At 38.8% G+C, this 24,099-nt stretch overlaps 1 protein-coding gene across 1 annotated transcript in view; it reads right to left on the reverse strand.

Annotated features, from left to right (window-relative positions):
• The window catches only part of LOC102847977 (methylglutaconyl-CoA hydratase, mitochondrial-like), a 200,619-nt gene that overhangs the window by 92,190 nt on the left and 84,330 nt on the right, over window positions 1-24,099 (reverse strand). Inside the window, exon 4 of the mRNA XM_006901178.1 lies at window positions 15,923-16,009. Coding sequence (XP_006901240.1) covers window positions 15,923-16,009 — 87 coding nt within the window. The remainder of the gene's footprint in view (window positions 1-15,922; window positions 16,010-24,099) is intronic.

Here is a 24,099-nt window from a genome sequence, read left to right on the forward strand (position 1 = left end):
GGCTTTGACAAGCACTGTGGCAATTGGACAATTAAAACAGACATTCGGGGGGTGGGGAAAGAAGAACGAACTGGGGAGGAGGGTAGAGAAAACAGCGCAACGATGAATGAATGAGAACCCAAAATCTCTGTAAATGTTCATTGAAACTAATAAAATATAATAATAATTTTAAAAACATACTAAAAACTCTGTAAAAAAAAAACCTTCCCAAAAGCACAACCTCACAAAAAGCCAAGGTTATTACCCTGACAAAACCCCTACATCTAATTAGAAGCCTTACCATCAACATTTACATAAATTCTAAATATGCCTTTTTAATCGCTCATTGCCATTCTGCTATCTAGCATGAGTAAAGCAAACCAAATCATATAACAAAAAATTTAGCCTTGCAACAACATCATCCAGGGCACACTACACACACATTAACTCCAAGGCCACACACCTTGACAGGATTAACAAGTAAATTTCATACATATGCCAACCACAAAAAAATATAAGTATCTCTTATCTATAGTAAGTACTTTCTCCAAATAACTTGAAGCCTTCCCCAACCAGGTGAGAAACAGCAGAAGTCACTGAAGCCCTTCTCCAGCATGTATCCTCAGTTTTAGCCTCCCTACTTCTATATTAAACAATCAGACAATAATCCTAGCTCCGTCTCCAAAGTCACCCAGTAGATATCATCTAGTTTAAGTATCTACTAGAAGCTGTACATACCATATCACCCTAGTCTTTAGGTAAAATAAAGCACATAAATAAACTCATTAAGTCCTATTTTACTTAACTGTCAAGTTACACAAGTCTTAAGCTAACTTACTTCCTATTGCCTTAGCCCGTATCCAAACAACACTGCTCACCATCCTTTCTAAATCCCTTCCAACTAACTGCTTCTGCTAAACCATAACTTAATCGCCAAACTCCTTCTTTTAGGATCATACCTTATCTCTCCCTCCTTAAACAATTACTCTAAAAACACTCAGACTGCTGCATACCCAGAGCCTCATCTAAAAGTCTAGACCAAGCCACTAACGTCACTTCAAAAGATGCCATTCTCATCAGAGAGCATGCACCCAAGCCTCTCTAACCACATGAAAACAAACCTTATACAGTCATCCTGACCACCCCTACAGCTATTAAGGTCATAAGTAACCCCTTTCTCAAGTAAAACATGCTCCCCTCACTGAGCAAATTTCCTACACCTCTTAAATAGTAATTCCTACTACTCTTTGCTTCACTGAGCACTCAAGCCCTAAAAAACTTCCACACATCAGTCTACTCCAACCATATACCTCATTAGCTAAGCAGATTGCTCTCAACAAAGATATCAAACAGTAATCACCATTTCAGTATCACCTAAAGCAGTTTCATCCTATAAACGACCCATTGTTTACCTTGCATATAACCAAATTCATTCATAGTATCAAAAATAACAAAAAAATTATATAAATTGTCCCGATTAGTCATGCAAAATCCATGCCATTTATTATACCAAGGTTTTCTACTAAACAAACAAAAACAAACCTACCTTTGTATCTCAAACCCCTGGAATGCCAGGTGGCAGGTCAGAGTTAAAGGAAAACTATATCCTACTAGATATAGTCCCTTGCTCTCTAGCACAATACACATAAGCAGAGAATATGCTCTAGATGCCAACACTCAAGTATAGGTCTCCAATGACATTCTCCAAGCTGAGCAGATGATAACAGAACAAGTCTCTGGAAAGCCATAAACTATGCAGGCCTCAAACTGGATCCAAATTATCCAGAGCACCTTACTATTCCTTAACCAAAGTCATATAGGGACCAGCCTTTCCCTCTGTTCCCTGTGTACCTCTTTACAATGACCTTTGCTAGCAGCAGTACCAATCAATTTCTCTAGATCACACTACACCAAAACACCTCGAGCCATTACATCAGCCCAAACTGAGTGTTCCACCATTCAAGGACACATTCCCTTCTGAGAACCAGAGCCTGGTAAGCAGACTAAGACCTCTCACATCTAGCACCCTCTGCAATAGAACATGAGAACTGTATACCCAATGTTAGCATAAATAAGCACACTGTAGCTGAACCAGGACAACACTTTCAGTGTAGTAAGACTATACAGAATTTTGCCACAAAAAAAGCCCTGTTTGTCTATAACAATCATACCCCAAATCACCTTGTATAATGTATCTGAATCTGGCTCCTCCCCATCCTCCAAATTAAGAGAGCAGCATTTCTACCAATCATAATTAAATTCAGTCTAGCCTTCTTCGAACGTCAACTAACATCACTGGCATAAGTAGCTCTCCAAAGTTAAAAAACTCTTAATCTCCTGACTGACAAGAAAGGAGCACCTGTTTATTCCTAAAAGAGAAGTGCTGTTACTATATAAATAAATCAGAACTAGTAAAACCACCAGCTTTCTCCCAAATTAGCTCAAAACCCCATTTCTAGCTTAAATTCTTCCCTCTCTAAGACCAATAGTAATCTTAACCATATTGTTATTAATTGCTCCATGTCTCTTTAAGTTCTTACTTCACAGGATCAAGATGACCAACTTAATTCTCCCCTGGCCACTGATCCCGGACCAACTCACTCCAGCCTCTGAACCCCCAAATCTTCAACCCTGTTCAGCAGGAAGTAGCCAAAAGAAATATAAATTGCCCTGTTTTATCACTAAAGAGGTTAGGATGTTAAGTCTGGACAAAGGGGGCCAAAGAGAAGAATAAAGAATTCAGAATTAAAATGCTGACAGCTTTACCTGCTGCTGATAAGGAGAGCAAATGGCTTTGCCTGCCTGGCTGAGATAGCAGATGAATCATAAATCAGAGTGGAATGTCCCTCCCTAAAGACTCTGTTATAAAAACCCTCCCCAATAAGTTCACAGTGTGACTTCCCCATTCTGCTTCTCCAGAATGAGGAACTTCACCTGGGAGCTCCCCTATTCCCTACCTCCTTTAACAAAGCTGCATTAGGCTTTCTCTTGTTCTCTGTGATTTCTTCCTTAAGCCTGCTAACTTAACACAATCCATATTGAAGACTGCAGTCTTGGCCTTCTGCAGCATGCAATTCAAAAAGGTCTTTTATTTACAGAGCTTAAAATTTAGCAAATTAAAGCCAGTAAGGAAGATTGGGAGCTCTGGTGGACTAGTGGTAAGTATCTGCTCTGCAATCCCAAAGGCAAGCAACTTGAATCCATCAGCTATTCTATGGGAGAAGGATGAGCAGTCTCCTCCTGTGCAATTTACTGCTACTGAAAACCCACTGGAAGGTTAGCTATGGGTTGGTAAAAAGTCAATAATTCACAATAACAAGAAAGATTAATAAACATGAAATGCCCACCCATGAATCTGCTCATGGTAAAATACCTAAAAGAAAGCATAGTAAGGGATTTCTCTTATTGCTGTTGAGCTGGAATTGACTTATAGCTGACTGTCCAGTGGGCTTTCAGAGGCTGTAAATGACCCAGCAGGAAACAGCTTATCTTTCTCCTATGGAGTAGGTGGATTCAAACTGCCTGCCTTTGAGTTAGCAGCACAACTCCAGCCATTAGGCCACCAGACCTCAAAATACTTAAAACAACTGACCAAGCACCTGGCACATATTATGTACCATCAAGTCAATTCTGACTCATAGGAATCTCATGTAACACAGTAGAAGGATTAGAGCTTGAATTTCCCAACTCCTCATCAAGTTATTTTTTAGTATGCACAATCACAAAAATTAAGGATATTTTAATGGCATATAAAACTGTGACTTTCCTGCAATGAAGTATTATTTGATGGCAATAAATATGGGAAAGAATATTAAGTTAATCAAATACTGTGGTATCAAAAGAACAACTTTCTATTTTTAGATAAAGGCAATGTGCAGATTATGAACAAGTTTTTTTCCTAAATCTGCTTTAAGTTAAATTTATATATAAATTGAAACAATTAGGTATGGTTCACATCTACCACCAGTTAGACAAATGTTTGTATTTGGTTTAGTGTATATTCAAATACATTAAAGTTTATTTACATAATGTAGCTGTTATGCTCCCTTGAGTCACTTGAGACTTTATGTACAACAGTGACTTTAAGTATAACAGGCCTGAAACTTGCTCTATCTTGTGCCAACCTTACTGTCTCTGACATACCTACCCTCATTACCCAGGTCACTGAATCAATCCATCTCATTGAGGGTCTTCCTCTCCTAAGCTGTCCTTCCATCCTTCCAAGAATGCCACCCCTCTCCAAGGACTGGTCTCTCCTTGCAACATGCCCAGAGTATGTCAGATGAAGTCTCAAAATCTTTGCCTCTGCAAGAGCAGCCTGGTTTCACTCTCTCCAGGCTGAACCTGTTTGTTCTTCTGGCAGTCCATAGTATATTCAGTACTCTTTTCCAGCACCACAGCTCAAAAGCACCAATTCTTCTTCTTTTTTTTTCCTGCTTTCTTTTTTTTTTTTTTTACCAATTCTTCTTCTATCAACCCTAGACATTGTCCAGCTTTCTGATGCATAGCAATTAACTGTGAAGACCATGGCCTGGATCAGGTGCACCTTAGTCTCCAGACTGACATTGTTGCTCTTCAGCACTCTGTGGAGGTCCTTCACAGAAGAAGACTTTCCTAATGCAATTTGTCTTGATTTTCTGGCTGCTGGTACCAAGAGTGTTGATTGTGGAGCCAAGCAAACAGAAGTTGTTAACAGTCTCAATCTCTTCACCTCAGGATCTGCCAATGTGCAGGATGAGTGGTGAGAATCTTTGTTTTCTTGATGCTGAGCTTCAATTCATATTGAAAACTGCAGTCCAGGGTGGGGTGGGTGGGGACAAAAGTGCAACAATGAATGAATGGAAATCCAAAATCGCTGTAAATGTTCACTGAAATGAACAAAAATAAAAAAAAAATTAAAAATTAAAAAAAGAAAATTGCAATCCTTGATCTTCTGAAGCAAGTGCTTTGGGTCCTATTCAGTTTCAGCAAGTAGGGCTGTATCATCTGCATTACGCAGACTGTTGATGAGTCTTCCTCCAATCCTAATGACAAATTCCTCCACACAGAGCCCAGCGTCCCAGATGATCTGTTCTGCAAATAGATTGAAACGCTATGGAGATAGGACACACCCCTGATGTACACCTCCATTTTGAACCAGGCAGTGTTTCCTTGCTCTGTTCTGGTCCAAGTATAGGTTTCACATACACCCAACCAAATATTTTGGGATTTCCATTCTTCTCAGAATAGTTAAAACAGTTTTACATAATATAACAATAACAATAATGTCTTGATTTACAAAGTAGCATTCATGTGTTACTAAGAACAACTGTATATACTTCAAATATTTAATATAATTGGTTTTATGGGGATTGGTTCCTAACTAGGGGCTGAGTATTCATAACCCAAGTGCATTGTAGTAACCAAGGTATTATAGGATTCCCTTACTTGTACAAACACAGCTATGTTGGGTAGTTATAAAAGAGATTCCATTGAAAAAAATAATACATGTAGAAGAAAAATTTTTAAAAGTTTGATAACGTATTTTTCTATTATATGATGGTAATTTAAAATTGCTAATGATTTATTTTGTGAGGCTTTGACCTTATAAAACATCAAATGTGCTCCTATTCTAATCTTAAAAAGGATGTTAACAAACAAAAAGAGGTTTACTCTGTAAAATTTCAGTGAAGCCTTTTTTAATACACAATTTACTTAGTTCTCTTGTACAAAAATATTTTCTATGCATTTGGCCAAGAAAGACAGCTTTTTCTTAAAGAAAAAGTAATAATATGCAAATATATATTTTTCATACATACTCATAGTGACCCTGCGTACAATAGCCCTAAACTCTGCTCTGTCCTGTGCCAATCTCACTGTCTCCGACACACCCATCCTGGTTACCCCAGTCACTGAATCAATCCGCCTCCTAGAGGGCCTTCCCCTCCTGCACTGTCCCTCCATCCTACCAAGCATGATGTCCCTCTCCAAGGACTGGTCCCTCCTTACAACATGACCAAAGTATGTCAGACGAAGCCTCCGAATCCTTAACTCCAAGGAGCAGCCCAGTTTAACCCTCTCAAAGATGAATCTGTTTGTTCTCTTGGCAGTCCATGGTACCCTCAATACTTTTCTCCAACACCAAAAGCTCAAAGGCATCAATTCTTCTTCTATCCTCCCTAGTCACTGTCCAACTCTCTGATGCATAACAAGTGATGGCAAAGACCATGGCCTGTATCAGACACACCTGAGTCTCCAGTGAGACACCATTGTTCTTCAGTACTTTAGAGAGGTCCCTAACAGCAGACTTTCTCATTGCAATATGTCTTTTAAATTCCTGGCTGCTGGTGCCAAGAGTGTTGATTGTGGAGCCAAGCCAACTAAAGCTGTGAACAATCTCAATCTCTTCACCATCCATACTGATGCTGCCAATTGGTCCAGTGGTGAGAATCTTTGTCTTCTTGACATTGAGCCTCAATCCATATTGAAGGCTGCAGTCCTTGACCCTCTGCAGCAGGCGCTTCAGGTCCTCCTCAGTTTCAGCAAGCAGGGTTGTGTCATCTGCATAACGCAGATTGTTGATAGATCTTCCACCAAGCTTGACCCACATTTCTCCTCGTAGAGCCCAGCCTCCTGGATGATATGTTCTGCATACAGGTTGAAAAAGTATGGAGAAAGGACACATCCCTAGCATACACCCTTCCCAATTTTGAACCATGTAGTGTTTTCTTGCTCTGTTCTGACGAATGCCTCTTGGTCTAAGTATATGTTTCGCAGTAGCACAATCAAGTGTTCTGGTATTCCCATTCTTCTCAGATTCAGCCATAGTCTGTTATGATGTACACAGCCAAACACCTACAGCACATAACAACAATTTTAAGCACATTTAAACTGCTAACTAGGGCATTTGAAATTTTTCAGAAGTCAATTATTTTTATAAACTCTGTGTGCACATTCATGTTTATTGCTGTGTTACTTACAATAGCAAGGAGATGGAAGCACCCAATTACCCATTAACAAATGAATAGAAAAAAATATTGTATATTCACATAATGGAATACTAAGCAACACTGAAATACAAGGAGCTCATAAGATGTTACACAACATGGGTGACCCTGGAGGACATTATGTTGAGCGAAATATCTCAGTCACAAAGGGAGAAATACTGCCATTGATATAAAACAAGACTGACACAGGTGTTGGGGGAACACTAATAGAAGAAGTGATAAATAATGAACACTGCATTGGAACAGATGAAGGAAAGCATTGTTTAAAAGAAATATATCATTAGGCATTATTTGTATGACAATAGTCCAGAATAAAAGGTGTATAGAAAAGTGGACTGGGGCAGGGGGGTAGGAAATTATGCAACAATGAGTAAATTTATTTTTTTTAAAGCTATCTGCAGAGAGGGGGTAGGGAGGAAAATGTACAACAGTGAATGAATGAATAATCCATCTTTTCTGCAAACTTTCATTAAAAAAACAAGGAATCCTAAGGGGAGAAAATGTTTATTAAGGAGATGGAATTTTTATCATCTGTATTTCAATGCAAATTCAGCTCTTTGTTTCCAAAAGGTATATTAAAGCTTTCGCAAGTTCACCTCATCACAGAATGGAAAAGGAAAGTGGAAATACCTAGATTCTTCTGAAAGCTCTTTTAAAAAATAAACATCCCACACTGCAATCTAAAAGTCTTGTGAAATCAATAAAAAAAATCCTTATTATTAGAAGGCAATTTTCTGATGCTGCAACTTGAGAGAACTGAGCCTTTCTAAGACTTTCTACTTAAGAAGGAATTCTAAAAAGATTTTCTAGCTCTTTGCAAAAACAGCCTGGGCATGAGTGCCACAGAGTTTGACTTCCATTAATCGAAGGAGAGGGAAGAATTCCCAACAATAGCATCAAAAGTCTGATTACTTTGATATCAGAGATACCTCCATGCTGCACTCTCTAAACTTTTCTAACAATTCTAACAGTACCTATTTCTCATAAGACTTACTGTGTCCACTAATTTGTTGCAATGACCCCACAGAATAGACAATACTTATAATTATGGGGCTTCTTAGGGAAATAGTAAGTTACACTTTAAATGACTCATCATTGCCCACTCTGGAGAGGTCCATGACAGCAGATTTTCTCAATGCAGTTCGTCTTTTGATTTCCTCACTGCTGGTGTACAGATTCAATTTTGTCTGGTTCTGTTGTGATATCACCCCTATCATTAATTGATTGAATTATTGTTCTTCTATCTCCCCACCCCCTTTTTGTTAAGTTTGCCAACCAGGTATGTCCACAACTTCCAGAATTCCAGCAAACAGGGCCTGTGTGCTTAGCAATATTTACATAGCAGATCTAGAGAACATACTACCTTCTCCTAGGAAATTATCCTACTGTGACAGCAGTGTGCTGCAAATGGAGATGAGGCACCAAGTCACAAGAAGTCAGTCCTAGAGCAGAAGCTCAAGGCAAAGGACTTTTCCTCAGAACCATCTGAGATAGAAACCATTCCCTAAACACCTGGAATTTGGATTAGAGACTTTTAAACTTAACAGAGACTGGTCACAGCATAAGAGACCGGCAGGAGGGTGAGGCATTCAGAATCACAGAAAGCTTGATACCGAAGCCATCATGTTAAGGGTTGGATAGGAGGAGGGAGGTACTGAATAGGGTAAGTGAGAGTGGAAGGGATGCTACTGAAGCAGGAAAAGGGATGGGTCAAGACACACATGCCACAGGTGGGGAGCAGCACAGAATCTACTGGTTGTTTTTAAAATTGGGAAATTAAAAAGAAAAAACCACTGAAAAAGTTGGGAAATTAAAAAATAAATAAATAAAAATTAAAAATAAAAAAAATAAAATTGGGAAATGTCTTTCATCTGCTCCTTTCAGTAAAATACTTCTCTGTCAGATACTGGTCTAAATCTGAGCATTCAAATAAAGACAGACTAGGAAGAGGGATTGGCCATCCACCTCTGAAATAACAGGTCTTTGAAAACTCTACATATAACAGAGCACATTTAGAGTAGACTAGTAGATATGGCACCTGAGAATGAGCTCTCAAATTGGAAACACAAAGGACAAGGAAGAGTTGTATGCAGACAGAGTGATTGAAACATGGAAAGTGAAAAGCATAATGTAGAAAAATAGTACATTGTTAAGAAAGAAATGAAATGCATAAATATTAACATACTAGGTATTGGCAAAATGAGATGGATTGCCAAGGGGCATTGACAATCAGAAGATCCTATAATCTACTATGCAGGGGATGAAAAAGTGAAGGAAAATGGGGTTGCTTTCACAATTAAAAAAGTTATTTTTAGATCAATCTTGAAATATGATGTTTTGAATGACAGTATAACATCCATATACATACAAGAAAGTCCAGTGAATACCACTATCATCATTCAAATATATGCACAAACAACTAAAGCCAAAGAGGAGGAAAGAGAAGATTTCTACCAAATTTATCTTCAGAAATCAAATGAACATGCAATCAAGATGCATTAATAATGGTGATGTGAATGCAAAAGTTGGGAACAGGGAAGAAGGGAAAGTAGTTGGAAAGCATGGACTTGGTGACAGAAACAAGGCTGGGGATAGAATTATAGATTTCTGTACAATGAATGATTTATTCATAGGAAATAACTTTTATAAGAAACATAAATGCAGGTTATTCACATGAATTTCACCTGACGGTATATATAGGAATCAGACTGATCACATGTATGGAAAGAATTGCTGAAGAAGCTTAATATAAATTGTAAAAACTAGACTAGGTGCTGATTAACAGGCTACCAACTACTTGTATGCAAGTTAAAGTTGAAGCTGATAGCCACAGGAACCAAAATTTGACTTTATCCTACCTGAATTTCAACACCATTTCAGGAACAGGTTTGAGACCTTGAACACTAATGAGCGAAGACCAGATGAGCTGTGGGAGGATATCAAGAATATCATTAATGAAGAATGCAGAAGGTCATTACAAAGACAAGAGGAGGAAGAAAAGACCAAGATGGACGTCAGATGAGACTCTAAGTATTGCACCAGAACATCGAAAAGCCAAAACAAAGGGAAGAAATCAAACTATTAAGGAGCTGAACAGAAGATTTCAAAGGGCAACATGTGAAGATAAAGTATTATAATGAAACGTGCAAAGAGCTGGAGTCAGAAAATCAAAAGGGCTGAACTCACTTGGCACTTCTTAAGCTGAAGGAACTGAAGAACAAACTAAAGCCTTGAGCTGCAATACTTAAGGATGCTTTGGGCAGAATATCCAATGGTCAAGGAAGCATTAAAAGAAGATGGAAGGAGTCTATCGCACTGTACCAAAAGGAATTGGCTGACACAGAAGAATTTCATGAGTGTATGAGTAAGAGCAGTTAGTGATGAAAAAAGATGTTCGAGATGCTCTAAAAGAATTGGCAAAAAATTAGGCCCTCATAATTGACAGCATACCAATTGAAGTATTTCACAAACAGATGCTGCACTGAATGTGCTCACAAGTTGTGCCAAGAAATCTGGAGGACAACCACCTGGCCAACTGACTGGAAGAAATTAATATCCATTTCTATTCCAAAGAAAGCTGAACTGACAGTGTGCAAAAATTATCAAACAATATAATTAAAATCACATGCAAGCAAGATTCTACTGAAAATGATCCAAAAATGACTGGAACAAACAGATTAACTGCCAGATGTGCAAGCTGGGTTTAGAAGAGGCTGTGGTACCAGGGATATTGTAGCTAATGTTAGATCTTGGCTGAAAGCAGAGAGTAGTCTACCTGTGTTTCATTGACTATGCAAAGGCATTTGACCCTGCAGATCACAATAAACTATGGCTAACTCTGAGAAGAATGAGAATCCTAGAACACTTGACTGCGCTTATGCAAACAAATACTTGAACCAGGAGGCAGTCATCAGAACAGAGCAAGGAAACACTGCATTGTTCAGAATCAGGAAAGATATATGCCAGGGGTGTGCCATAACTCCTTATCTTTTCAATCTATATGCAGAACAGATAATACAGGAGGCTGGGCTCTATAAGGAGGAACGTGGCATCAGGATTGGAAGAAGATTCACCAATAATGTGCATTATACAGATGATACAACCTTGGTTGCCAAAACTGAGGCGGGCCTAAAGCTTTTGCTTCAGAAGGTCAAGGAATGCAGCCTTAAATATGCATTGAAGCTCAACATCAAGAAAACAAAAATTTTAACCATGGGACCACTGGCAGCATCATGATAAATGATGAAGAGACTGACTGTTAACAGCCTCAGTTTGCTTGGCTCCACAATCAACACTCTTGGTAACAGCAATCAGGCAATCAAAAGACAAATTGCACTGGGTAAATCTGCTCTCTGAGACCTCTCCAGAGTACTTAAGAACACTGATGCCAGTTTGGGGACTAAGGTGCACCTGATCCAGGCCATAGTCTCTATTTCTTGTTATGCATCAGAAAGGTGGAAATGACTAGGGATGATAGAAGGTGAACTGAAGCCTTTTAGCTGTGGTGCTGAAGAATAGTATTGAATATATCATGGACAGCTAGTAGAACAAATTGGTTTGTCCTAGAGAGGAAGAAATCAGGCTGCTCCTTGGAAGCAAGAATTTTGAGATTGCATTTCACATAATTTGGGTATGTTGCCAGGAGGGACCAGTCCTTTGAGAAGGATACTATGTTTGGAAAGGTGAAGGGACAGCACAAGAGAGGAAGATCCTGGATGAGATGGATTGACTCAGTGACTAGGATACAATGGGACTGGCTCAAGATAGAGGTTGCAGAGCTGTTGTACAGTGTCGCTACAATGAACAACGGTACTGAATCCTGTCCTATCCTATGCCATCCTCACCACCTCTGACACACACTTGAGCCCATGGTTGCAGTCACCATGTTACTTCATCTCGATGGTGGTCTGATATCCTTTTGCAAGGAATAGCCTTTTCTAGCAAAAAGTCCAAAGTATGAGAGACGAAGCTTTGCCATCTTTGCTTCCATGAAGCACTCTGGCTGCACATCTTCCAAGACATATTAGTTCATTCTTCTGGCACTCCAAGGAGTACTCAATACTCTTCTCCAACACCACAACTCAAAGGCATCAATTCTACTTCTGTAATTCAGATCCAGTTCTCAGATGCATAGCAATTAATGGATAAGAATCAAGTGCATTTTAGTCTTCAAACTGGCATCATTGCTGTTCAGTATTATATGGAGAGGTCTCTGACAGTGGACTTGCCCATTGCAATACAGGTTCTTATCTCCTGGCTGCTGGTACCAATAGTGTTGATTGTGGATTCAAGTCAGAAAAAAAATGACAGGTTCAATCCTTTCTCCATTAATCATGATGTTTCCCACTGGCTTAGTGGCAATGACCTCTGTTTTCCTGATGCTAAGATGCAATTCACATTGAAGACTCTGGATTTAATCTTCTCCAACAAATGTTTCAAAGTCCTCCTGACTTTCAGCAAGCAAGGTTGTGCCATCTGCATAACGCTGGCTGTTGAGAAGTCATCCTCCTATCCTGATGGCACATCCTTCTTCCTGAAGTCTGGCTTCATGAATTATTTGCTCAGCATACAAACTGAACAGTTATGGAGGAAGGATACACCCTTGATGCATGTACTTCTTGATTTCAAACCAGACAGTGTTCCCTCGTTTCATCAGGACAACAGCTTCTTGGACTAGGTATAGCTTTCATATAAGCACAATCAAGTGTTGTGGGATTACCATTCTTCTCAATGTTAGCCAAAGTTTGTTATGATTCACACAGTTAAATGCCTTTGCACAGCCAATAAAACACATTTTTTCTAGTATTCTCTGCTTTCAGTCAGAATCTGACATCAGCAATGATATACCTGGTGCCACAGCCTCATCAAAATCCAGCTTGAACTTCTCAGAGTCCCCTGTCAATATACTGTTTCAGCCATTTTTTACACATAATCTTCAGCAATATTTTGATCATATGTGATGTTAAAAATACTGTTTGATAATTTCCACATTCTATTGGATCACCTATCTTGGAAATGGGAACAAATATGGACCTCTTTCTAGTCACTCAGCCAGAAAGCTGTCCTCAAAATTTCCTGGCATAGACTAGTTAGTGAGCCCATTCAGGGTTGCATCTGTTAGTTGAAAAATGTCAATCAGTATATTATCTATTCTTGGGACCTTACTTTTTGCCAGTGCCTTTACCGCAGTTTGAACTTTTTCCTTTCTTATTGACATTTATTCATATATTGCTTCCTGAAATTTTTAGTGTCTACCAATTCTTTTTAGTACAGTGACTATGTACTCCTTCTACCTTCTTTTAATGCTTCTTTAATCATTAAAGATTTTGCCAATGGCATCTTTCAGTACTGCAATTCAAGGCTTCCATCTATTTTTCAGTTCTTTCAGTTTGAGAAATGCTGAGAGAGTTCTTCCCTTTCTATTTTCTGACTCCAGCTCTTTGCATATTTTGTTATAATATTTTATCTTCTAATCTGTCATTTGAAATCTTCTGATCAGTTCTTTTACTTAGTATCGTCTCCCTTTGTTTTGCCTTCTCAATGCTATAATGCAACGTTGTTGTTGTTTGTTGTTGTTATGTGCCGTCCAGTCACTTGCGACTCATAGTGACCCTATGTAGAACAGCCCTAAACCCTACTCTATCCTGTGCCAATCGCACTGCCTCTGACACACCCATACCAATTACCCCAGTCAATGAGTCAATCCACCTCATAGAGGGTCTTCCCCTCCTGCATCGTCCCCCCACCCTCCCAACCATGATGTTCCTCTCCAAGGACCTGCCCCTCCTTGCAACATGCCCAAAGTATGTCAGACAAAGCCCCAGAATCCTTGCCTCCACGGAGTAGCTTGGTTTAACCCTCTCCAGGATGAATCTGTTTGTTTTCGCATTAGCATGATTAAATGTTCTGGGATTCCCATTCTTCTCAGAGTCAGCCACAATTTGTTATGATCCACACAGTCAAATGCCTTTGCATAATCAATGAAACACAGATAGACACATTCTTCTGGTATTCACTGCTTTCAGCTAAGATCCATCTAACATCAGCTAAACCCAGCCTGGACTTCTGGCAGTTCTCTGCTGATGTGCTGTTCCAGTTGTCTTTGGAAAATCTTAGTGGAATCTTGCTTGCATGTGAAATCAATGAGAATAGTTTCCACACTCTGTTGGGCCACATCTTGCTCATATGTTATTTCATTAAATTCTTCTGTCTGCCTTTAGATATGTGTAAAACTTCTCAGTGATACGCTCTCTCACGAATTCCTGATATTAACAGCCTTAAAGATATTTTTGCCAATTATTGTTGTTGTGTGTCATGAATGTTGTTATTATTGTTGTTGTGCACCATAGATAGGGGATGTAAAATAGCAGTCACTATGGTCTTAATTAGGGAGCTCTGATGGTAGTCTTTGCAGAGTTGAGCTAAAGGTCACACTCTTCTGGAGTTTCAAATTCACTGGTTCTCTAAGGGAGAAAAAAAATTATCCTCCTGTATAATTTACTGCCTCAAAAACCCAATGGAGGGTCAACTTTGAGTTAGTTCTGACTTGACTGTACCAAAAAACTCCAATAACATGATTATTAAGGAGCTGTGCATGAAAGCTTAAAATTAGCAGGTACCTCATGTGCATAAAGCACATTGCCCCCAGGATAGATAGGCTTAATTCCATTTTAAGTCTTCAAATAAATCTGGAACCCATGGACCCTAAAGCTACATTTTCTAATGGCAGTTTCCTGAACCCTGATGCAGACCTAACTAAACAGCCTAAAACAAGATAGTCCTTTTCTTCTGAAGTCTGACATTTCCACATAAAAGGTCTTGATGTACAGCATTATTTATAAATTTTTACAACGAATTTCTAGAAATAGGCATGACTAAGAAAGCAATTTTTATATTATATTACCTCTCCCCACATACAAAAAACCTTGTCCTATTGGCCATCCAGCAACAACATGAAAAGAATGTACACTTGCTTGCTAAACTAGAAGAAAACCTGAAGTATTTATTGATGTACATTAAAGATTATCTTCAGTATGAATTATAACAGTTTTTTAATCATTAACTGGACCAATAAATAATATCATGATAAACAAAGAATCAAAGTTATCAAAAAATTAATTTTATCTGTACAAAACTGATGCAAAGGACCTTATTTAAAGTACTTAAAAGCAAAAGATATCATTTTGATGATTAAAATGCACATAACCAAAACCTTAGTATTTCTGATGGTTTCATATGTTTATAAGAAAATATAAAATGTTGGTCAAGAACACAAAATCCACCATTAAAAGTCTGAGAAATGACCAAATCTGTTTTATAAGAGATGAAGTAAACTTGTTTCTTAGAAGTATCCTTAGAATGCAAGACCAGTTCTCATATATTTTGGGCATCTTATCAGAAGGGGTCAGTTCCTGGAGAAGGATACATCATACTCAGTAACTAAGTAGAAGGTCACCAAAAAAAGAGGCATAGTCTCCAGGAGATGTATTGCCACAATGGGCTTAAACATAATACTTACTGTAAAGACAGCACAGGATCATGTGGTTTCCTTCATTGAACACAAAGTCGTAATATGAGTTTGAGCTAGAACCTAGATGGCACCTACGAACTGTAATGCTATTTATATAGAAAAAACCCCAAAATATTGAAACACATGTGTCTGTGTACAGTTATTTCAGAAATAGATATTTTCAGTAAATATTTATGACAAATTACACCTTATTTTTAAACAATATCTTCACATTCAATGCTACTATAAGAAGAGGCATATACTTAAATAAATATGTGCTGTTTTCGAAAATAATACTTTAAGTCATAGTCATATCTAATGGTAGAAATCATTACTCATGTCTAATAATTTTATTTAAAGTGCACATATCAAGACTGTGTTACCCTTTCGTTCTGATAATTTAAGGTCATCATCAACATAGTGAAATAAAAATTTAAGTTGGGCTCACCTATTTCATTAATGACTGCTCTTGCTTTGGAGACAAAAGGACCAACTTCGGTGGAATGCATTTTGACTCTTTCTTTAAGGTCAGCACCTGTAAAGTATTTTATTTACAAAAGTAGTCATAAAAATTTAAGTAAAAAAGTGGAAAATTTATTTGTTTACAATTCATATTTAATTTGAATATAAAAGTAATTAATCTGTTACATTATATTACAGATATTTTCCTTTTCAATGATTACCATAAACATAAATATCTTTTATGAATTTATCTTGTTTGTTATTATCAAAATATATGGTCTCTCTTTACACTTTTAGAGCAATAGTTTTAATCTCTGTGGATGATATATAATTAGATTCATTGTATTAGATTTGAAACAAAGACAGTTTTAAAATACTTTTCACTTAAATGAAAAACAACTCACCAATGTCAACATAAATCATGTTAGCTTCTTCAAATTGATGCCATGATTTGCAAAACACTAACTGCTTAGCCCATCATCAACCCATGGACCACTCCATGGAAAGATGAGCCCAAGAGTGCAAATATCAACTGAAAAACGGCTTAACATTATGTAAAAAGTCACAATTTCATAATTATGACTTCTTAACAATATTACAACTTCTAAATGGGGGAGGAAAAACCCCAATAAATATACATGAATTCCCTAAAAGATCCTTTACTCATATGACTCAACAAAGGCTTCAGTTTTGGTAAAATTTAAAATGACAAGCGAAGGCCAGATGAGTTGTGGGAGGATATCAAGGGTATCATCCAGGAAGAGTACAAATGGTCATTGCAAAGACAGAAGAGGAAGAAAAGACTCTGAAAATTGCACTGGAGTGCAGAGAAGCGAAAGCACAGGGAAGAATTCAAGATACTAAAGAGTTGAATAGAAGATTTCAAAAGGCAAAGGCAACACGGGATGACAAATCAAAATATTACAATGAAATGTGCAAGGAGTTGGAGTCGGAAAATCACAAGGGCCAAACTTGTTCAGCATATCTTAAGCTCAAGGAACTGAAGAACAAATTCAAATCTCGAGTGGCTATAATCAAGGATGCTTTCGGAAGAATGTTAAATGATCCAGGAAGTATTAAAAGAAGATGGAAAGAATATACTGAGTCACTGTATCGAAAGAAATTGGAAGACACAGAAGAATTTCATGAAACAACATATGAGCAAGAGCCTATGGTGATGAAAGAAGAAGTTCAGGCTGCTTTGAAGGAAATGCAAAACATAAGACTCCAGGAATAGATGGTATACCAATTGACATATTTCAGTTAACAGATGTTGCCATGGACGTGCTCACCAAATTGTGCCAAGAAATCTGGAGAATGACCACTTGGCCAACTGACTAGAAGAGATCGATATTTGTTCCTATCCCAAAGAAAGGTGACCCAACAGAATGTGGAAACTACAGAACAATCTCACTGATTTCACATGCAAACAAGATTTTACTGAGGATTATCCAAAAACGACTGGAACAGCACAGAGAACTACCAGAAGTCCAGGCTGCGTTTAAAAGGGGTCGTGGTACTAGAGATATTGTAGCTGATGTTAGATGGATCTTGGCTGAAAGCAGGGAATACCAGAGGAATGTCTATCTGTGTTTCATTGACTATGCAAAGGCATTTGACTGTGTAGTTCATAACAAACTATGGCTGACTCTGAGAAGAATGGGAATCCCAGAACACTTAATCGTTCTAATGCGAAACTTAAACTTGGACCATGAGGCAGTCGTCAGAACAGAGCAAGGGAACACTGCATGGTTCAAAATTGGGAAGAGCATACGCCAGGGATGCATCCTATCTTCATACCTTTTCAACCTATATGCAGAACAGATTATCCGGGAGGCTGGGCTCTAGGAGGAGAAATGTGGGGTCAAGATTGGTGGACGATTTATCAACAATCTGTGTTATGCGGACGACCTAACCCTGCTTGCTGAAACTGAAGAGGACCTGAAGCGCCTGCTGCAGAGTGTCAAGGACGGCAGCCTACAATATGGATTGAGGCTCAATGTCAAGAAGACAAAGATTCTCAGCACTGGACCAACTGGCAGCATCAAGATGGATGGTGAAGAGATTGAGATTGTACACAGCTTTAGTTTGCTTGGCTCTGTAGCCAACAGTCTTGGCACCAGCAGCCAGGAAATTAAAAGGCGCATTGCCATGGGAAAGTCTGCTGTTAGGGACCTCTCCAAATTGCTGAAGAGCAATGGTGTCTCTTTGGAGACTAAGGTGCGTCTGATACAGGCCATGGTCTTTGCAATCACTTGTTATGCATCAGAGAGTTGGACAATGACCAAGGAGGATAGAAGGAGAATTAATGCCTTTGAGCTGTGGTGCTGGAGAAAGAGTATTGAGAATACCATGGATTGCTAGGAAAACAAACAGATTTGTCCTGGAAAGGGTTAAACGGGTGACTCCTTGGAGGCAAGGATTCTGAGGCTCCGTCTAACTTACTTTGGACATGTTGTGAGGAGAGACCGGTCCTTGGAGAGGGACATCATGCTTGGGAGGGTGGAGGGACAGCGTAGGAGAGGAAGGCCCTCTATGAGGTGGATTGATTCAGTGACTGGGATAATTGGGATGGAAGTGTCAGAGACAGTGCGATTGGCACAGGACAGAGTGGAGTTTATGGCTGTTGTACATAGGGTCGCTATGAGTCGCAGGTGACTCGACGGCACATAACAACAAGAATAACATAACTGAAAAAAGGTAGATCTTTCTTTAAATACATCTAGGGAGTCTACAATGATGTACTGTTAACCGTTGGGTGTGTCATTTCTTTAGTAGATCTACTAGTAGCTCCATGAGAGAAGATGGGCAATAATTTCCCATACAATTTAAAAATCACTTTAAAACCATTTTGTAAAATGTGTAAGAGGCATAAATTCCTGACTTGGGAACCTGACCATTCCTATAACTAAAACTATCCTCTTCTCCCTTGCCCTTAGCAACAGTACTTACAACAATACTTCTCTCCACTTGTTTGTGCCTGGCAACCAGAATTATCACCAACATGGCTCAGGTAACCCTGCCTTTCTGGAAAGTCCCTCCTAAGCATATCTCGTCCTAACACCCGCCCCACCCCCACCCCATAATTCTCCATCCTGATAACACCCCCTCCCGCCTGTACTTCTCCATCCTGCCTCAACCTGACCTTTATAAATTGTTTCCCTGTATCATTTCAGATACTTATGCTGGTGGAAGTAGGAAAAAAAAACATACTTGATGAGTGGTCTCAAGTCTCTATAGAAACCTCTGGGGCAGGGGGAAAAGGGGTGTTGTAATGAGTCAATGAGTGAATGGCTAAGTAAGGAGCTCTGGTAACAAGATTTGTAAAGTGTTGCACTGCCAACCAAAGGTTGTATACCTGTGGCAGATCAACCCACGGACCACTCATTCAGAAGAAAGAGGAGCAGTCAACTTCCATTAAGATTTATAGCCTCTGCATTGATACACAAGGAACTCATGCAATATTATTCAAAATGGGTAACCCTGGAGGACATTATACTGAGTGAAATATCTCAGTCACAAAAGGATAAATACTTCATAGTGCCACTGTTGTAGAATGGGACTGATTTCAGGGTTGGGGTAAGACTGAGAAAAACTGGATAAATTATGTATACTGCATTGAAAAGATGAGGGAGAGAACAGTTTAAAAGTAATATATGATAGGCTATTATGGTTATCACAAGAGTCCAGAATTAAGGTTGCATAGTGGAGTGTACTCAGGGCAGTTGGGGGATGGGGGTACGGGGGGATTGTATACCAATGAAAGAATTTTTCTTTTACTTTTCAAAGCGAGAACCAAACTGGGGAGGGAGGGCTGGGCTGGGCAGGGAGAAAAGTGCAACAATGAATGAAGGAAAATACAAAATCTCTGTAAATGTTCATTAAAATTAATAAAAATAATTAAAAAAAACCTGTTGGAGGGTCAACCATTATTTCATTTCAACTCCATGCCAATGGGTTGGTTTTTGTTCGTTTATTTTTCTTTTATATCTAAGAAGTGCTGGTAGATCGTTAAATTTGGTAACCCAAAGGCTGGAAGTTCAAACACATCCAGTGGTTCCATGAGGAAAGATTTGATTATTTTGTCCCATAAAGATGAAAGCCTAGAAAACCCTATGGGGCAGTTTTAACTGGATTGCTACAAATCCAAAATGGATTCAACAGCATCTAATAATAGCAAGAGTGCTAGTCCTGATCTTGTAATGCCTCAGTGATACTTGTTTCTTTCTCACAGGACATTTGCTCCACACAGCCTGGTCACTAAGTGGCATGGACTGGGCTGGTGTTCAGAAGTGTGAGACTCCGAGTCCAGAGGTGTTTTCCCTCTCTATCACCACCTCCATAGTACCTTGATATCTCCTTAAGATATGTGGTTGAAATTTGAGAGAACTCAACATTTATGCTTTGAATTTGAAGTCTGTGTGGAAGATATTAGGCATCTAATTGAAGCCCTTTGAGCAAGAGAGTCATGTAATCAGAGCTCCTTCTGGATTTATTTTGGCAATTCTACATTACTAGCTCTAGAGGAAACATACACTTTTAAACTGTAGCAAGGAGCAACCAGAAATAACAGATGAGAGTGTTCATCTCCCCCACAAAAGCACTTAGTGGCTACCTGTGTAATTTGAGCCTGGTCCTGCGTCCACTGCATCTATCTCAGTGTCCTCTTGCTGAGATGCTGGCTGGAGTTCCAGCCTTTGAATAAGGCACCGGTTTCAAAAGTCAAATTTTAAATGCTGCCCTTCAAAATTGAAGTAATTACTCTGCCAGTCAACCATAACGAATAATGGTATAGTTGCTTTTCACTGAGTTTCTACTACATGCCTGACGCTGCTAGGTACTTTACAGATATAATCTCTAATTCACCCAATGACCCTGAAAAAAAACAGGCATTATTATTTTTATTTTCCACCATCTGTCTGTCCGTTTGTTTTCTGTGATGATGTGTGTGTTGTAGTGATACTGGCAGCTCTGACCTTAGTATTTCAAATACCAGCAGGCTTGTCCACGTGTTTTGTTTCTAAACAGAGACAGAGTAGGGAGAAAACTTCTGAAGAATATTCCAACTTGTAAAAAAAAAAAAGGATTTATAGCCTCAGGGTTGGCCAACCACCCCACAAGATCGAAGCAGCCAGCCAAGCATATAACATCCATTAGAAAGCAGGAGAGGCAATAAAATAAACTTCAAGGTGAAAATCACCATAAAGAGATAAGAAAGGGCATTATATAATGATTAAAGGCACAAAAGAACAAGAGGATATATTCTTAGTTACTATCTATGCACCAAATAATACACCTGAAAATAACATAATAACAGACTTGAAGAAGAAAATAGACACCACTACAATAGTAGTAAGAGACTTCAATACAGCAGTCTCACCAAAGGAGAGGTCAACTCTAAAGAGGTAAAGAACTAAACAATGCTGCTGTTGCTCTATGCTCTCATAATAGCTATGGCTGATTCTCCAGCGGGTTTTCAGAAACTGTCCTTCATTCTTCCACAGAGCTGCTGGTGAATCCAAACTAAGTAGGGACTGCAGCAGAGTTTCTTAACCCTGGGCTACCAGAGCTATCAATTACCAACTCTACCTTACAGCCTTACTCAGGGTATTACATTAAAAAAAACCCCTCAATATATTTTCTTCTCTAGTGCACATGGAACATTCTTGAGCTGTGATACTGCAGAAGAACACTGAACACTGAACAAAAGAACAAATAGGCATGTCTCGGACAAGGTGCCAGAGTGCTCTTTGGAGGCAAAGTTGATGAGGTGTTACCTCACATACTTTGGACATGTTGCTAAGAGCAGCTATTCCTTGGAGAGGGACATGATGCTCAGAAAGGGAGAGGGTCAGCAGAAGAGAGGAAGACTGTAAACCAGATGGATTGACATAGTGACTAGTGACTGCTGTATGGGGCTGTAGGTATGTCAAGAAGAATGACATGGTACAGGATAGGAGAGCATTCAGATCTGTTGTTCATATGGTCTGTATGGATTGTACTTGGCTAAACAGTTCCTAACAACAGCAGAAGTAACAAAAATTGGCAGATACATGAATGAAATTTCTTTCAACGCTGCTGTGTTTGAAATTTTTCAAATAAAACATTAGAGAGAAATAAGCATACTGTATATTTTGGCCTTAATTCTCCACTTTTAGTTTCACCATGCTCTTTGCAATACACAGTTCCTCCTTCCTTTATATCTGAAGTGAAAAGGGGATACAGCTTCCCTAGCTGTATGTATGGAAGGAACAGCTAAACTGTTCTACTCAGATTCCCAACCCAAAGCCAACTAGATAAGTTCACCTCCGTCCAACCATGAAATTGACCTCAGAAACAGCAAAGTCCAGTCAAAATAAAATGAGCCCAGTCTTCACTAGAATTACCCAGTTAACATACAAATTTGTCAACAATAATTTGTGGAAAATAATAAATGCTTCTTGTTTAATTAATTGAATTTTAAAGAGTCTTGTTACATTGCATTATTGTGTTAAGAGATAACTGAAACAGTATTTATAATCTTAAATTTTTCAATACATAAAAAAAGATTGATTATAACAGTCACCTCTCTGTAATTAAAAAACATTGGATTGGGGAGAGGGGGAGACAAATCCTGGTCTCTAGGGAGCAGCCTGGTCTCACCCTCTCCAGGACAGACCTGTTTATTCTTGGGTCCACAGTATGTTCAACACTCTTCTCCATCACCACAACTCAAAGACATTGATCCTTCTTTAATCCTTAGTTATTGTCCACTCTCTGATACCTAGCAAGTAACCACAAAGAACATGTCCTGGATCAGGCACTTTTTAATTTCCAGACTGACATTGTTCTACTTCGGTACTCTAAAGTTATTCCTGACAGCAGACTTTCCTGATGCAATCATATTTTGATTTCCTGAATGCTGGTGCCAAGAATGTTGACTACGGAACCAAGCAAGTTGAAGTTGTTAACAATCTCATTATCTTCTCCATCTATGATACTTTAGGTGAGCCCTGTGGTGAGAATCTTTGTTTTATTGATTTTTGATGTTGAGCTTCAATCCACACTCAAGACTACAGTCCTTGAATTTCTGCAGCAAATGCCTCATGTCCTCTTCAGTTTCAGCAAGCAAGGTTGTGTAATCTACGTAACATAGGATATTGATGAGTCTTCCTCCAATCTTGACGCCACATTCCTCCTCATAAACTCTAGCCTCCGGAACAATCTTTTCTGACTATAGGTTGAAAAGGCATGGAGATGCAATGCATCCCTGACAAACACCTTCCTATTTCCTTACCCTGGTCTAAGGACTGCTTCTTGGTCCAAATATAAATCTCACATGAGCACAATTAGGTGTTCAGGGATTCGGATTCTTCTCAAGGTTAGCCATAATTTGTTGTAATACACACAGTCAAATGCCTTTGCATAGTCAATGTAACACAGATAGGCATTCCTTCTCCTCTGGTACTCTCTGCCTTCAGCCAAGATCTATCTAACACAGGCAATGATGTCCCTAGTGCCACAACCTCTTCTACGCTCAGCTTGCACATCTGGCAGTTTTCTATTGATGTACTGTTCCAGTCAATTTTGGATCAACTTCAGTAGGATATTGCTCACAAGTGATGATAATTCAATTATCTCTATGCTATGCTGGGTCACCTTTTTTTTTTTTTAATAAGTAAATAGAGATCTCTTCCAGTCAGTTGGCCAGGTAGCTGTCCTCCAGATTTCTTGGCATAACCTGGTGAGCATGTCTAGGGTAGCATCTGTTTGCAGAAATATATTAACTGGTATTCCATCATTTCCTGGGGCTTTGTTTTTTGGCCAATTCCTTCAGAGCAGCTTATACTTCCTCCTTCATCACCACTGCATCTTGATCATATGTTGATTCATGAAATTCTGTGTCAGCCAATTCTTTTTTATATAGTGATTCCCTGTACTCTTTCCATCTTCTTTTTAATTGAAAAAATAATGTCGAATCTTAACCAGAAAACCATTTCTCCAAGCTGTGACATAGCAGCTAGAACGTTTAAACTGGTGAACTTTTGGTTGGTATTCTAATACTGAACCAAGGCAGGATGATAAAATCACCAATGTGATTTAAGATAAAGATATAAAGGGTGGTTATTAAATACCATTAAGTAAAGTATGACACATAGCAACCTTATGAACAACAAATCTTAA

Source organism: Elephantulus edwardii, unplaced genomic scaffold (genome assembly GCF_000299155.1).
Source record: "Elephantulus edwardii isolate Elephantulus edwardi_28Jun2011 unplaced genomic scaffold, EleEdw1.0 scaffold00313, whole genome shotgun sequence".
Lineage (NCBI taxonomy): Eukaryota > Metazoa > Chordata > Mammalia > Macroscelidea > Macroscelididae > Elephantulus > Elephantulus edwardii.